The sequence below is a fragment of the Pagrus pagrus genome (assembly GCF_965226575.1).
Source record: "Pagrus pagrus genome assembly, chromosome: 2".
In the NCBI taxonomy this organism is placed as follows: domain Eukaryota; kingdom Metazoa; phylum Chordata; class Actinopteri; order Spariformes; family Sparidae; genus Pagrus; species Pagrus pagrus.
The window spans coordinates 28,184,954-28,201,808 of NC_140186.1; the positions used below are offsets into that span (position 1 = coordinate 28,184,954).

General features: G+C 41.1%; 1 protein-coding gene across 6 annotated transcripts in view; it reads right to left on the minus strand.

The window, feature by feature from the left end:
- The window catches only part of dnah6 (dynein, axonemal, heavy chain 6), a 58,263-nt gene that overhangs the window by 14,588 nt on the left and 26,820 nt on the right, over window positions 1-16,855 (minus strand). For all 6 annotated transcript variants that reach the window (XM_084369205.1, XM_084369201.1, XM_084369202.1 and 3 more), the window contains exons 48-69: window positions 16,077-16,208; window positions 15,674-15,845; window positions 14,757-14,903; window positions 14,249-14,322; window positions 13,997-14,151; window positions 12,828-13,059; window positions 12,544-12,696; window positions 11,409-11,549; window positions 9,615-9,857; window positions 9,211-9,378; window positions 8,828-9,048; window positions 7,111-7,255; window positions 6,687-6,803; window positions 6,243-6,366; window positions 5,816-6,012; window positions 5,286-5,489; window positions 4,082-4,207; window positions 3,666-3,830; window positions 2,985-3,052; window positions 2,625-2,805; window positions 2,223-2,402; window positions 1,813-2,046 (exon numbers count right to left, since the gene is read on the minus strand). In XM_084369205.1, the coding sequence (XP_084225331.1) occupies window positions 1,813-2,046; window positions 2,223-2,402; window positions 2,625-2,805; window positions 2,985-3,052; window positions 3,666-3,830; window positions 4,082-4,207; window positions 5,286-5,489; window positions 5,816-6,012; window positions 6,243-6,366; window positions 6,687-6,803; window positions 7,111-7,255; window positions 8,828-9,048; window positions 9,211-9,378; window positions 9,615-9,857; window positions 11,409-11,549; window positions 12,544-12,696; window positions 12,828-13,059; window positions 13,997-14,151; window positions 14,249-14,322; window positions 14,757-14,903; window positions 15,674-15,845; window positions 16,077-16,208 (3,579 nt within the window). The remainder of the gene's footprint in view (window positions 1-1,812; window positions 2,047-2,222; window positions 2,403-2,624; window positions 2,806-2,984; window positions 3,053-3,665; window positions 3,831-4,081; window positions 4,208-5,285; window positions 5,490-5,815; window positions 6,013-6,242; window positions 6,367-6,686; window positions 6,804-7,110; window positions 7,256-8,827; window positions 9,049-9,210; window positions 9,379-9,614; window positions 9,858-11,408; window positions 11,550-12,543; window positions 12,697-12,827; window positions 13,060-13,996; window positions 14,152-14,248; window positions 14,323-14,756; window positions 14,904-15,673; window positions 15,846-16,076; window positions 16,209-16,855) is intronic.

The following is a 16,855-nucleotide window of genomic DNA, read 5'->3' on the forward strand; positions in this document are numbered from 1 at the left end:
CCCTGGGTGCCACCGACTGATCTGTATTGTGGTCTCAAAACCGTCTGAACTCGTCAATAAAACCAGAGCTAAATCTCTAAGGCCCTTTTATCCATTGCTCTGTACTACAGTTTTCCTTCTTTATTGGATGAACCAATGGTGCCTCAGTTGCACACCCATCTACACCTCTGGGGTTTGAGAAGGAAGATAACAATCATCATGAAATACATAGAGAGAAGGAGATAGAAAAGACAGAGAGAATTAAATTGTTCAAAGAAATCCAATCCAGAAATTTAAGAAAGTTGGACTATATTGAGGTAATTGGAGGCTGAGTTCAGTTGACCTCACTTAGCCTCTCTGAACGTGTCAGGACAGGCCTTGTATCCGACTTGAGGTACTCAGGCTTTTGCACTGATTGTTGAAGGCCTATTAGCATGCTACATACAGGTTGTATGGACAGCTGAGAAACAGAGATACTCTCATTTTCTTATCTCTCCTTCGCAGAAATATTTATTTTGTCAACCTCTCCATACTTTCTTTTGTCTCCCGCTCACTGTGTGTGTTTCCATCAGTGTCAGTAGTTCCTCAGCAAAAAGCTGGCCAAGAGAGAGAGAGAGAGCCTGATGACTACTTTGTGACAAAGGTTTTTTTTCTATCAACCCTATCCAAACACAAGAGGGGGAAAGAATGAAGACACTGCCTACAGGCCAACCTGGGGGGATTTTGGAAGGGGAAAATAAAATGACACCTTGTTTATCTGCTGTTAAGAGGATCCAGCCAACACACTGTAACTAATTTCTCTATTTTTGTCAAATTATAAGAATAACGGGAAGCCAAAATAGGTGGGTTTTTTCATTTAGAGCTAATGACACAGTTAAAAATAGGCTGTTATCGCTCCATTCCTGCAGGCGATTAAGCCTCATACCTTACAATTTGTTCTGGCTTCAGTTATCCAATCACCTTACTGACAGTTGGCCCGCCTGGTACATTCAATATCTGAACTGACGTAGCTTTTCACAACGACTGTTGCACCAACTGCTGTATATGTAAATTCAACACAGTGGGGAAGTTACACTATAACCAAGTAAAAATGGATGTCATTAATACAGGCTAGCTGGAGTGTAGAGCTAAGATTAACATTAAATGAGTTGTTTCCTGTTTATTTATTATGTTTCTTTGTCATCTGTCACTGCCTGTCTTCACCTGTTTTATTAGTTGACAGTTGAACTGTCACAGATGAACTGACCACAAGAGAGGCAGTACACATGGACTAAATAAACAAGGACTAATTAAGTAATGAAACAGGATAACGCAGGCAGGAAAAAAGCAGGAAAAGACAAAGATAGGAAGTGGAAAGCTCAACATGACACATGATAGAGAAACCTTCAAAATGAACAGGAAACAACAAAACTTAAAATATTAAGTATGTCTTACAACTTATGTAAGATACTGTAGTTCACAAATGATATAATACAATGTCTCTATTCTTTAATAAAACAATTAATTGTAGTTTGCTCCCTAATACACTAAGTGAAACAATGTTTTGACAACAGTCGACTTGTGAAGTTCTAGCATAATTACCGATGATGAAACTGAACAAAGTGGTGGGTTAAGTGTTTAACTAAGACCTGGATTATACTTCCAAATGGACTCATACATGGACAGCTGCAGTCACTACTGACAAGCGGTCAGAACAAATTGCTGGTATGCCGATGTCCGAAGGCACTAAGAATTTGATTTTACACTAAAACTTATGTTCAACTGTTGGCAAGATTTTTATCTGACACTGGTAATTCATAAGCAGGAATTTTCCTCCTTGATTTCCAACCTCACCTTTTCCAACAAGGAACCTCCTCTCAGGAAGTGCTGCCACTCAGCATCGGATATTTCGCCCCGCTGCCTCATGACCTCCACACACAACATGAAGCTGCAGCTAAGCTTGTGCTGTTTGAAGAGACCACGGGACACACTGATGTAGGAGTTGAACAGGATCTGGTCCAGCAAGATCTGGAGGCGCTCCTCTAACACACTGTTCTTCTCTGACGTCTCAATGGTGGAGTTAAAGAGCTGAGGGTGGAGATAGCAAAGAACAGGAAGAATTGGACAGTAAGATGTTTAACAGCAAGAAAATAATTATGTTCCCTGGGGCCTGGACATCTTTTCATAATGTGTTCCTAAAAAAATCTTAAGAAAGTAAAATGGATATTTGTCTGTGCCTTGTAAAATAAAGCCTGGTTACTCACCTGTTTCAAATACTCGAGGGAGAACTGGTACATTGGATTCAATTCAGAGAGACTGGCGATGACAAAGTACAAGACTGAGCCTTGGGTGGCCACGGGTCGGTAGTGCTCCCTTGCAGAGTTGATCATCATCTCGGTGGCCTCTGCCTCTTCCAGACGATGCTTTATGGTTTCTGATGTGACCTGAGGAATCATTGCACCAGGGAGGAAAAGGCGAAAAAAAGAAAGGGAGGAATAAAAACAAAATAAGAACAGAAGAGAGGTGGCAGAGAAAAGGAAGGAACAGCAGAGGACATAAGTGGAAATGATCTTCATAGATGTTGACAGCGTATGTCAAATTCATTATCCCAACAGTAAAGAACAAGACAAAACATCCACATGACCTTTGCAGGATTTTACAGGTACCTTTGACTCCTGGAGAGTCTGAACGAGCTCCTCGTCGTCAAGTATATTCCCCTCAGAGGTGAAAAGAAGTTTCAGGATGCGATCTTCAATATGTTTTAGCAGGTTGCGATCAGCATTGATTTGCACAATCAGCTCGTTCCTCTGCACCTCAAGATGTGGACTCTCCAGACGCACCACATCACTGAGGAGAGGCGGAGGGAAGGCAGGAGGGTCAAGGCAGAAATAAATCAAATACAAATATCACAAGACAAAAAAGACTGAACAAATGGTGAGACAGACTTATGTAGTGGATTGTTTATGTGTAATATGTGGTTTGGGAAGGATGGGATATCTGTTTTTCATGTGTGACTATTTATGTACCTGAGCAGTTGGTCCTCCAGGCCAGCCTTGGTCACAGTGAAGTTGATGATTGTAACTTTGATACACACCTAAAGGGGAAGAGGAACACACATTTTAAACTGCTGATGCATTTACATCAACAATCACTCAAACAGCCGATTCTGCATGTGCCCTTAACACTCATTTAAAACAATTTTAACTTTAGATTTTTAATGTGTCAGCCAATGACACACAAACAGGCTCTATAGATGTCAGGCGAAAGGCTTCAGGCTGTCTAAGTCACTGCCTTTATGCACTGCTGGTTTGAACTGAACACTGGATCAAAGCTTGTATTCACTGAGCTGGTAGGTTATTGCATCTCTCAACAATGCCTGCAAACTGACCATAGTCTATGCCATTACAGTAGGCCAAGCACTGATTGATGTACCAGGCTCTTTGCTACCGTGGCAGATGGGCACAAATGTTCTTTTGTGTCACTGTTCCTTATATTCCACAAAAAATGTGTTGTTCAAAAGCCTATAAACATCTGGTTGTCATGGCTGGAAAGTGTTTGGGATTTCTTCTCAAAAACCTTGAGGCAACCAGCAGGGTTGTGTCGATGTTTATTCCAAGACTCCATAGAGACCTGGCATTGCCTCTCTGATGCACAACTGCGGATGCCAGATGGACCTAATCGGGATATTGTGTGTGTGCTGTCCTTACCTCTGGTAGGTAGTGTGGATTGGCCATCTTGGTGGTCATATAGAACCTGAAGTTTTTGTCATAGTCAATATCTGAGTCTCCGAGGCGGATTAATGTCCGTCCACCAGCCACAAATGTCTGCTTAAGCAGGATGGGCTCCAGAGCTGGATCGAGGGTCTCCTTTAACTAAACACACAGAACACAAGAGGCAGGAACACTCACACACATATGGTAATAAACAAGACTGTTCAATAAAGGTCTCATTGTGCAATCTATGTCCAATCAATGGAAGTAAATGGGAAGCTCAGTTAAATGCCAAAATTGTGAACTATACAGACCAAAATAATGTGTACCTCGACCAAACTGCTCGGAATAATGTACCACTTATCACTTTCTTTACGCTCAAACATGTTTCAGTGTTTTTAATGTCTTCCTACCTCCTCTAGCAGTACTGGCATGCCCGTACTTATGGCATTTTCTAGGGTACGGAGAAAGTTCGGGTCTGTCAGCCTGATCACCTTGAGGCCATGCTTGGCCTCCTTTGAGCGGATCCATCGGTTGGCCTGAGGGACAGAAATAACCTTTATCTAATGTAGGGCTGTACTGAATGTTGTAAGCTTCGATTGAGGTTTTTGGAATGAAGCTTCAAATGTGAGTCATTATATTTAATGATGTCATCACCATAAACAAAATCCTCAATATGAATAAAATGATTCATTGGATTAAATTGAGCACCGGGTGCCAAGTGAATTCAGACCCACAGTATGATCTTTTTTGTTGTTGTAATGGTTTAAGTAATTTACAAGAGCTGAAATAGTTTTTTTGTTTCTATGACTCAACAATCAACTATCATGCAAAAAAAGGTGCACATCATTTAAATGTGGATTTAGAATTTGAATGTCATTGTCTTGAATGAAGCTTTGAACTAATTGGCACAGCCCTAAAAGATGGCCTGCACATGTATATGATAAGAACCATTTTCCAGCACTTGACATAATAAAGGTAGACTGTAGCCATCAAAGTGCAGCAGGCACTGAAGTCTTCACAAATAACTTTTCAGAGTTCCTGTCCAACCCATATCTGCATCCCTCTGTCTACGAAAAGCAAGAGAGAGCAGCTTTAGAAAAAGAACAACAGACAGATTTTCAGGGATGAAGGAGAAAAAAAAGGCTGAAACATGACAGGAGAGAAAATTGGACTTGTCAGTGGTCAAGAAGACACAGAACAGTCAGCTAAAAGGAGGCCTAAAAACTGAAGCTGGACAATTATTCGCCCTGTACATGTTTGGAGTTCTGAGAGAGCTGGTTTGTGTTCTTTCTATGAGGGGAAGCTGGGAACTCTGTGTGTGTCCTGGGGCAGAGGCTGGTCTGTGACTTTGTCTCTGACCATGTCTGACAGGTAGTTCTATTCTGAGAGTTGTTTTCTATTCTTTATACTGGTACCACAACCATGTAGTCAATGTTTTAAATTACATGGAAGCTAAAAAGACAAGGAATTTGTCAAAAAAAATATTATCCACTCGGGGTTTCTTAACTCAGCGTGAATACAACTATATAACTGATAAAACACAACTAACAACAAATCAATCCACGTCTGAAACACACTGAATGAATGTTGCTATAATGCCAGTTTCTAGTTCACCTGGTCCTGTGGGTCGATCATAAGAGGCCAGCGGCGGCCCTTGGTCACCAGGATCCCGTTCTCGGTAGAGAAGGTGTCACCAGGCAGATCCTCTGTGTTCCACTGGTGGATGACAAATGGGTCACCCAGAATGTTGATCAGGCTGAAGCTGGAGCTGATGGGGATGTTCAGTTCCTGACACTGAAGTATCCACTGGTCAGTTAGCTGGTGAAAGGGGCCACATTTTATGTTTAAATGATGATTAGTTTGAGGAGTTTTTAAAACCTCTTCTGTTTTTGTATTTTGCAAATTTTATAATGTTTGCTCTTCTTTATCAATTTCTTATCACTGATTTTATTGTTGTTCTACTGTGTTTTAATAATGAAAAAACAGATTCAGTACAGAGATATTACCATATATCCATTCTGTTCTGGGAATTACCTCTCAAAGAAATACAAGCCACAATAAGGTTTAGTTTTTTTTCATATGGATGCTGCAGTGTAAAGAGGCATTGAATAGCAACAAGGTCTAAGACTCTACACTGTACCTACCAGCTGCCTGTAGTAGGAAGTGAATGCTCCATAGTAGGCCACACAAGCAGCTGCAATGAACACATTCCCCACAACGTTGATGATCTCTAGCTCAAACAAGGCAACACTTTCTTCCCAGCGAACTTGGTCATCACCAAGAGCAGAAGTTAGCTTCCCTGCCCTGGTCAACCGAGCCTGCGTCAGAGCCATGGTGTTAACTTTGAGGAAAGAGAGGGGTCACAAAGTGAGAGATAGAAAAAGAATATCAGTAAGGTAGACTTTTTTTCTTCAAATCCAATGGGTAATAAAGCTTCCTTCAATACTGAAAGGGATGAATGACATTTTAAAACAACAGGGATTAAATCATATAAAATATGCAATGGCTGGGCAGTTTAAAACCCAGGTTGAGGTTAATAAATGGTAAAATATAAAGGGAATGGCCCTTTACCCAACTCCTCCTTCTCATTTAAGCTGCTGTCAAACTGTTCCTGTAGGACCTTGATCTGATTTTCCATCTCCTGAAGCTTCTCTTGCTTCTCCCTCAGGGTGGCCATGGTGACGTCCAGCTCCTCCTTCATGGGTTGGAATAGAAGGAAAAAAAATACAGAGGAAAATGAATCATTTAGATAATTTTAGTCCATTTTTTCTTCTCATTATTTGCTGCAATGTATGCAGGGCAATCCTGAGTGGCACTGAGGGAATGGATTGAATAGACTTGACAAACAGGTCTACACATTTTTTGGACACTTAGACTTTAGACACAAGCTTTTTGAGATAATTTTCAACCACATTTTAAGAGGTCATATTATGCATTTTTGTGCATGTAAAAGGTCTGCAGAGTGAAAAAGATCAAAATCTGTATGCATACAGCACTCTGCTGCATGTTACTAACTTGTGCCTGGGCCAGTTCTTCTCTCATGGGGCCCACTTCTTTGAGGGCTCTAGAGTAAAGGTTCATGGCTCTGACCCACATACACATAGATCTGCAGGCTTTGGATACCTTCTCCACCTAAACCCAACAGCACAAAAAAGAATTACATTAAGTCACAGATATTGAAACATACTGTGTTACGCTCCACAATATATCAATTTACATATATATACAATTTATGGTAACCAGTAACATACAGTACATATGACCATAATGTCATAATCAAAACTTAAGCAATTATTTTCCTGTTTTCGTCCCAGCTCTGGTACTTTCAAAACTGTCAACGTGTTTGAACTACAATTTCCCCACAATGTATTTACTCTGAACCCTGCACCAAAGGATCTGACTGACATATCAGAGTGATCAACATGAAATCCAAACAGACCTTCTCAGGTATGAAATCAGGGTTGTTGATGTATTTCTGCAGTTTCGACAGGATCTGAGGCTTGATATTGTCCTTGTCATAGTCTGTCAGGCGCCTGAGGAAATTGGCATCTTCAAGTAATTGCTTGGCCCCAGGCCAGTCCGATCTGTGTGGAGAAAGGGATGTTGATGGGGAATGTGGAAAAAAAGGGGGCCAAACAAAATGGCTAATAATGATTAATAGTGTTCATATATGGCCTAATTCATATTGGCACAAAGTATAAATTTCCAGTTTGACTTTCTACCAATTAAACAAGCACTTATAAATAACCAAGGCACATTGTAATGTAAACTTCTGCATGTCATGATACTGTGATTATAATCTAGGAATTACACTTTGACATGCAATGCTTACAAATCGCATTCAACAGAAAGACTCACATCACAACTCAGTGCAAGAAAAACAAACAAGTCTGATATAAAAACAGATATATATACATATTCATATTCATGTGACTTGACATCATAGTACCATACGCAGCGGTCACATGGGTGCACCCACAAAAATAAATGAATAAATAAATAATTGGCCTAAATAATTAAATAAAATGGAATCTTTGTGTGTGTAAGCTATGTGTATGTTAATACTGCACGACAAATTCCAAGTAATGGTATTCATATGTGTAGGTATGTTTTGCTTAGGTATTATTAAAGGTTGTGGTATTATACAAATGAGCAACATAGCGTTATGTTGTGGCCAATGTGTATGTGAATACTGCCCCCTCGAGTGCCCCCTCCGACAACAGTAGCCTACATTATGGAAATTACTACAGCAAAAGCAAAGAAGTGTTTTTTTGACCATCATCACTTTGGTGGTTTTCACTTAACCACAGACAAATACATAAATTGGCGCCTTTGCATTGTACTAGCAGTGTGTGTTAGTTCCACATAGTACTAGTGTACAGGAGGTTAAACAGTGCGTGTTAAAAGGTTAAAGTAGACAGGATATTAGGCAGGACTGGATTTAGTGCAGCAATGCAGTAGATTACTGCTTGATGAAATTTAAGGTGACAGAAGGATGAGTCATGAGATGGTAGGGTAATCTCTCTGGATGCTGACTACAAAATATATGGGATTAAAAAACTAGGCCTAAATCTCACACATTTGGCAGAGTGACAATTGTGATTATAATGAAGATCGCTGTTAAAATGGCTAAAATTATGGTAATAGTTATAATAATGCTGATGATATTTTAAGTGCCACAGTGATTAAAATGATTGATCAGTGCGATAAATGGGACACAGACATGGTGTGAATACATTCTCCTGTTTGGTACACTTGATTTTTTGTAGTCACTTATCCTAGACTGAAATTGGATTAGGTTCTCTCACCAGCAATTAATTTGGATCTGACAGAATTAGAAAGTGTTTACAGATGACCATTTGCCCCTGGTGTTGAATTAAATCAGTTGTGCTGAACAAATGATGTACTGTCCTGTCTGTTCTCCATGCTCTTATACTTGTTTATGCTTTAAATTGCTTCTGCCATCCCTATTTTTTTCTGAAATAGATTATTAGGATGTGACATAATTAGTGAGAAGTAGGCTAGTAATAATGGAATAGAAGATGAGGAGAGAAGGGCACTCTTATGTGACAACAGAGGCAGAGACATGTCTTCAATCAAAAATCCTTGAGGAATGGAAGTCTGTTTTTTTTAGAGTGGGAGAGAAGCACACTGACTTGGAGTTCAGCAGGATGCAGACAGCCTCCATGACAGTCATGACCAGGTCTGGGGGTTTGGTGAGCGCCTTGATCTCAGAGATGTCAGCCTTGTTGAGAGAATTAAGGGCCTGATTGGCATCCTCCAGGGCTGGCAGAGCCTCATCCAGGTCCCTCAAGGCCTGTGTGTGTTCAGCTTTGACCTTGGCCAAAGCCTCATCCTCTTGCACTACTTCACGCACCTGTGGCAAGGATTCATTTTTGTTTGATACACACATATGCTAGAGCAACAACAGAAGGGTATCAGGCTTTTTCAGCACTTTAAGGAGACAATAGACACAACTTTTGAAAGCTTTGTGTTAATCTCTTGTCTATCTCTCCCTGTCTCATATGTACACACAGACCTTGCCAGCGCTCTCCTGGTCTGTGGCCAGTTTCTCCCCGAGGGCATCAACATCAGTGGATTTTTGTTGCAGGACTGGCTCCAGAGCAGACAGTTCCACTTTCATTTTGTCCACAAGCTCATTGGTCTCCAGCAGTTTGGTCAGACCGTTCTTCACACGATCCCTGGCCTATACATAAACACCCCCACACACAGGGATATATTATGCATATTTTTCATGCAGGCATAATCCACAAAATTCAAGACAATGTGCATGACAGTGCAACATCCACAAAGACGCTGATCATCGAGAAAAATGCTCTGTCCTCTGTAAAAATGTAAGGCAAAGATTCACCATCAATTCCACAACTGACAACTAATCACTTGTGCCGATAACTGCTCATGCATTTTGATGGTTGCACTCACAAGCGCTGGGTGCTGCCTCTTTTCCTGCAGCATGGACAGGTATAGGTTGATGAGCTCCAGGTAGGAGGTAGGGGTAGTGTAGTATCGCCGTCTCAGCTCTGAGTAGAAGCGCTCAGCCATGTCAGTGACACTAACATGTATCTCCACGCACATGGCTGAGAAGTTCTTTTTCAGCTCCTCGCTCGCAAAGTCCACATTCTGGAAGAAGGCCTGTGAGACAGAGAGCAGGGCCTCACGAGGCCACTGGGCAAGAGAGGAGAGTGTGAGATAAGGTTTCAACGGGGGTGAGGATATTCAGTTTTTATTTTAGCTTTTATTTATTTGTGCAGTGATTCCATAGTACAGCAATAGAAAGACAAAACGCAATAACAAAGACATTAAATGAAGATGAAAACTACAAGCTTCCTGAACAAAAGCAGGTGAAGTGAATGGTTGGTAAAAGAGAGGAGACTTGTGAAACAAGAAAAGTGCAATAAGAAGAAAGAAGAAGGGAAAAATGATGTCAGAGTGGAGAAGAATTTACATTGGGTGTAGCTGCCAGGACCAGCAGCATGGTGTTAATGTTAGACTGAAAGTAGAATGGTGCTGTAGACTGGTTCAAGACAGTGATACATCCTAAAACATGCAGATAATGGCCGCGTTTCCCAGATTCGTTAAGAAGCTCTTAAGTGCTAAGATCTTCTTAGGAGCGCTCTTAAGAACGCTGTGAAAGAAGGATGTGTTTCCCAGAGTCGCTCTTAGCTTAAGAAGATCTTTCACTAAGAAGGAAATGTAAGATCGAGCTGACCCACTCTTAACAGCCTTCTTAGTGACCGAATGCTCAGTGATCAAGCGCGTCAGGGAAATTTATATCATCCACTTTGCGAAAAAATAAAACAATGCTCAGTGTTGAAATGCGCTCATAGCTGCGGGCCACTGGCGCAAGAAAAGAAAATAAGAAAATGGTAGATGAAAAAAAACCTTTTTATTGAATTACACGTTTAAGTTTTCCGCAACATCTGCATATATGAGTTTATAGTACTACACATAAAAAAAACAACAACCCTGTGGCATTTCACAGATATCAAGGGAACAGATGTATTAAACTCAGCTGAACCTCATCCAGAGAGGCTTCACCTGCTACTCTGCGTTGCCAAAGTCCGCGCGTGTGAGAAACCACGGCTGCAATACAGCACATTATCCCTGCGAACCAACAGCGTCGCCGTGCGCGAAGCTAGAGTTTACATAAATGCATACGTGCGTCAGCACTTCTCCCCACTGGACGTGCTGTCAGACCGGGCTGTCTAGGCAAAGTACCGGCTGCCCCGTGCGGAGATCCAACGGCCGTTGGATCTCTTTGCCTGGACAGCCCGGTCTGACAGCGCACACACACAAACATACACTTATGCGCTGATAAAGAGGTGGGTGATCGATTTGCCTGGCATCGATTGATTCAGCACAGCAGCACCGCGGTGGACAGCTCCCACTAAGAGCTTCTTAAGAAGCTTCTTTGGCTTGATCTTAAGGTTCTCCTAAGAAGGCAGTTAAGAACGCGTCTGGGAAACACCCGTATCTTAGCGCTCCTTCTTAGCCGAACCCTTCTTAAGAGCCTTCTTAAGTCCTTAAGAACGATCGAATCTGGGAAACGCGGCCAATACCTGTAACATGTTTGAACCAGTAATAATAATTGTTTTTAGATTGTATGGCTTTCTACTGTATGTATAATTGCAAAATCATCTAGTTTCACAATCCCAAACTAAGTAAATACACACATACTGTATGATTAGGTATAGTCAGAAAGCTATCTCAGCATACCTGCACAAAACAATCGATGGTGCAGCAGTTGACCAGTGAGGGAAACATACGACAGCGGGACCTGAAGGCATCGCCCACGGGACTCATACACAGCACAATGTGCAGCTTCTCCCATACACGAGAGATGAAATACTGAAACACCTGAAGGCCACACACACACACACACACACACATGCAGAGATACCATAATTGCTGGAGGCACAGTCTCAGCAGCAGGTAACATTAAAGGCTGATATTTTCTTACAGCTCTCTTGGGGCTGAAGACTTTGATGGGTAACACTGTGTATGTGTGATGTTTTTGAAAGTTTTTAAATATCCTCTTTAGCAACAGACAGTGCTCAGTCTTTGTTTTGACTGCAGCGTTTGATACAGATAATCCCTTTTTTTCATCTTTTAATCTTTTAAAAAAAACTAGGTTCCAATATCTGGGATTGTTTTTTACTGTTTTAGTCAAATCTCTCTTGAATGTACTTTGTGTTACTGGTGTGTGAGAGCGATTGTCTGGCACATAACCTCCCATAAAACCACAACGTCAATTTTTACACTTTGTTTTTTGTGAGGATGAACCTAATATGATATGACAGGCTAGCTCTTTCCCCCTTTTTCCAATCTTTATGCTGAGCAAAGCTAAGCAGCTGCTGGAGGCTGCTTCACAATTACTGCACAGACATGAGATTCTGATCAAACATATCAACTAACTCTTAGCAAGAAAGTGAATAAATGTATTTACTCAAATGTCAAATCATTCCTTTAATCACATTTCCTACCTCTGGGCAAACCACTATCCTTTCTGGCACTCATTGGAATCCATTTGAAAAACACCCACACTTGTTCGGTTAAAATTGTAATGACATTCACAGGTCTGTGCTCTTTACACACATCTTGATTCACACCACAACTCACTGAGCTTGATATCATCGTCTCTAAGATTAAATCAATTCTACATGCAACTGTGTAGAAATCGGTTTATATGAGCTATGTTAATTTTGGTAATTTTCTAACTCAATCATTTGCTCGGATCATCTTCACGGCGTACTTGCATTCATCTGTTTGCTGGCACGTTATACATCTACAAACTGGGCTACATTTTAACTGCCTGAATGATTTTACAGCAAGTGTTTGTTTCTGTGCAAACCTCGTCCCTGTTCTCCTCTCTGATTCCTGCCTCTTTGGCTTTCGGCCGGGTGGCAGCTAGTACTTGCTCCAGTTCATCTTTCTCAAAAAGGTTGGGCACCTCGCCAGAGTTCAGCATGTTGTTGATATCCTCTAAAAACTCCTCCACCACAATCTACAACAGGAAAGACAAAGTGGAGAGTAGAATTGGATGTGCAAGACAAAACACCTATCTGCAGGCACCCAAACAATCTGCAGGCATTGAATATTTATAATCTTTATGTCAACCAAGTCCTTCCATCATACCTGAGTATCCGTAAAGAGGAACACCATATCTTTTCCCTCCACACCAGCCATCTTGTATAGCCTCCTCAGGTCCTCTTGGAAGCTGTCATAGTTGTAGCCTCGACTCAGTTTGATTTCAAAGCAACAGTAACCGCTCATATGGGCTGCTAACCGAGTGAGTGACTGCTTGCCTGTACCTCCTACCCCAACTAGCAGGGCATTGCCTCTCTCAAGGCGAATTATACGGGCAATCCTAGAAGAAAATAAATAAAATCACTGTCATCATTTGTAGAGAAAGGCAGGTCTGCTGTGGTTATAAAGATATATGGAGGTCAAAGGTTCCATGGAAGTGTCCTTTCAGGGGGCTTTGAGCAAGACCCTGCAGCTCTCCCTTCTAACTTTATTCTTGTTCATTCTATAGTTCTATTGTTAAAGCTACCCTGTTACGCCCATTTTGAGGTTCATACTTTTATTTAGGGCGTCTACTAAAATAAGTTCAAGTGCTTTAATGTTTAAAAAACTGTCCCTGTCTGTAACCTTCGTTTCAGTGCCTGTTTCTTTCCATTTCGAAAAGCCTATTCTGCTCTGATTGGTCAGCTCTCACAGGCCTGAGCAAGCATTCGCCCACTGTGCTTCTGCATCAACTCTGCCAGTGTTTTTGCAACCAGGGTGATGCTGGGGGTGTGGCTGAAGGTATTGACTGTGTAGTTGTGACATCACAACCTTACAGAAGCCCTGACAGCTCGTTTAAAAGCATGTTTCTGAATACGGGCTGACTGGAAATTCTGACTGGAAATCTCACTTTCTACAATATGGGACTCATTTGTGTGATGGTGCATGTCTTGATATAACAGAACTCATAAACATAACAAGAGTCTTATACACAAATCATTTCTCTCAAAATGAATCTAAACATTTGATAGTCACTTCATTATCAGCTATAATCATATCTCTTTTAAACACTAAACTTTATGAGCAGGTTTTCCAGAGATACATTTGAACACTTCAAATGTCTTTCAAGATATTTATTTTGAACAAGCACCATACCGACTCTTTTGTGACTTCTTCCTTGGTGTGATTTTCATCTCACAGTTTGGACCACCTACAGCTAAAATCCATTAACCACCAACTAAGAAGTCACACGACAAGAAAATCTGTCAATTCAGCTGTGCATGTTTGCACGTACACACCTGGAGACATGCTCTATGGCATCCTGGAAGAAAACCAGCTTGGTCTCCTTGGAGAAGGTCATGTTGTAATCATTGAGGTAGTCCTGGAGAACAGCCTGAACCTTATCCATGTCTGTCAGATCCTCATACAGACGGTCAGCTTTCTCTGCACCCACCTATAAGTGAAAGTTGTAAGGTACTCAGTGTAAACAGAGAAATCAAATGTTTTCTGAAGTTAACAAGCATTTTCGATAGGAGAAGTTAGAATCTGACCTTGATGAAGTCACCAAATATGATGGGCTGAGTCACAAAGTATGAGGGCTCCAAGTCAATGCTAAAATATTTGCCTGGACGAGAGAGAGAGACAGGGTCAAAAAGAGGGGTATTCTTCAACTTGGAAAGATACAAAATACAACCCCGATTTTAAAAAAAGTTGGGACATGGTTTAAAATGTAAATAATTAACAGAATGCAATGATTTTTAAATCATTTTTTGACCTATATTCGATTTAATATAGTACAAAGACAAGACATTTCATGTTCAAACTAATAAACAGTCTTGTTTTTTTGTAAATATTTACTCATTATGAATTTACAAAATCCCAAGCGAGTGGCGAGCAAGAAAGGGGAAAAAAATCTTTTTGCCAGGATTACACGTAAACAACAGGAGAGAAAAGAAATTGAGAAGAACCACAGCGTCCCAACTTTAGAATCAGGATTGTAACTGTAAAATGTGTAGAGTGACACTTTTATTATGAGGGTCTTTGTGACCGAGTTCTTACTGGCCATCTCGCAGACGATGGTGTTGAAATAGGTTTTATCTTGGTTGTTGATGAGTCGGTCGTGGAACACCCGCTGACACTCATGGCAGAAGAGACGGAAGATCTGGTTCTTGTCTCTCACTTGACTCGACTCACACTGCAGTATACCTGGTCATCAAGAGAGGAAAGATGAATGTAAAGGAGAATTTTTCATTTTTTTTTTATCTTAAAATCCATCTGCATTATATGTAGTGAGAAAAAGAAAGATGTAAGGATAAAAAAGGGAGCTCATAAAATGAGAAAGAAAATGCAAACAACCTAACCAGATTCCTATAAAGACAACTACTAAGGCCACATATGCACGGAAACAAAACAGAAAAGGCCATGTGATGCCAGCAATATAAGAAAATGACATGAGTGGGTGTTAGTTATTACCCCTCACCAACAATGTGTATTGCTAAAGGGAACTTTGTATTTGGGTAATGCACTCCAGCTCTGTTGAACAAGTAGTGGGTAGAAAGCAGTCGCAGAAGTCACTTCAGCTCATCTTCGTGCTGTAATGATGCCTGCTGGGTAAAGGAAGCGATGGGGAGAGAGGAAAGGAGGCAGAGGAGATGATGGTGCAGACGATTTGGGAGCATGAGGCTTAGACAGAGCTTTGTTGAAGTTGAAGAGATGCATCACGGCTGTGCCTCATGCTGAGGAGGTGCCAAGATTTAGACACTGTCTGTATCTGTCAGTTTCTTTCAGCAAAGTTAAAGTTTATTTGAGGAAAAGAGAGGGTGTATATGCTTTATTCCTGAGTGAGTCCATACTAAACATTAAAAGGCGTTTTTAGTGATGCAGTCAATAACCAACCCACTGATCAGGTCAATTTCCATGGGTGTCCAATGTGAGCATGTCTGTGTGTGCAAACAGCATGCGTGCTCAAGTCTCACCTTGGACACACTTGAAGAAGTCCCAGAGATTGAATACATAGTGGAACTTAGCTGGAGTGGGCAGCAGATCTACACTTAAGCGGTTGTAAATCCCCACAGCTGCATCCACAATCTGACGGGCACAGCCCTTCACCTCCTGGGAAAACTCTCTAAGGAAACCTCTCAGGATGGCCTGGACGAGGAGTGGGAGGGAAAAGAGATCAGAGCAGGCAGGAAAGGAGGGATTCAAATAAATATTAATAATAATAATGAGGAATGAAATGGAGGAATGAGAAAGAGCAACGGAGCTTGAAGAGAAAATGAACATAATGCATTCTGGCAACATTTAAATATTTCTGAATCAGTTACAAACATTTTTGTGTGTATACATAGTATGTGTGTCTGTGTATGTGTGCTTTCTCACACTGAAGATCTGCTTGAGGCTCTGTACTGAGGGTGTGGGAAGACACAGCATGCTAAAGTGGCGGATGAATCGGGGGGTCACCGGATTGCGCCCTCCGCCTGGTGGAGCACACGCAGCGGCAATGGTCATTTCCTTGAGGGCAGGAAGAAAGGAAGAAGAGTAAATTATTTTCCCTAAATTAATCATTTTATATATATTCAGTATGCCCAGCACATTTTTCCAGAGCCACAAGTGTCATCTTCAGGATGCTTGTTTTGTCCAACAGTCCAAAACCCAAAGCTATTTAATTCATAATCACAACAGTTTGAAACACAACTGAAGCCATTATATGACTATCAGAACTTTTGTTGATTAATTGTCTTACAATCTACTGATCAATTGATTGACTAAACTGTTTCAGCACTATAGCACTAAAGTAATATAATTTAAACATAAAACCTCCCTCATCCAATCTGATCTGTTACAAAAAGAGTATTACTTCTGCTTTTAGGGCAGACATTCCACCATCTGGAAAGCTGTAGATAGCTCAGAAACTATATTAGCATTTCCGTCGATTTTAAAAAATCAATAAGGGCAATATGTGTTATATTGTCTCCTGAGGGAAACAAATAAGACACATGTTGCCAGTCAAAGTAATAACATTCTCCATATGACCAGGTGGTAGAGGGATGGAGCATAAGAGGGAGAAACAGAAATGGTCAGAATGCCTGCCAAGGCAGGTGGGTGTAAAATAAAGTCCATGCTGATGCTGGCTTTGGTCAGTATGAACATATTGAATC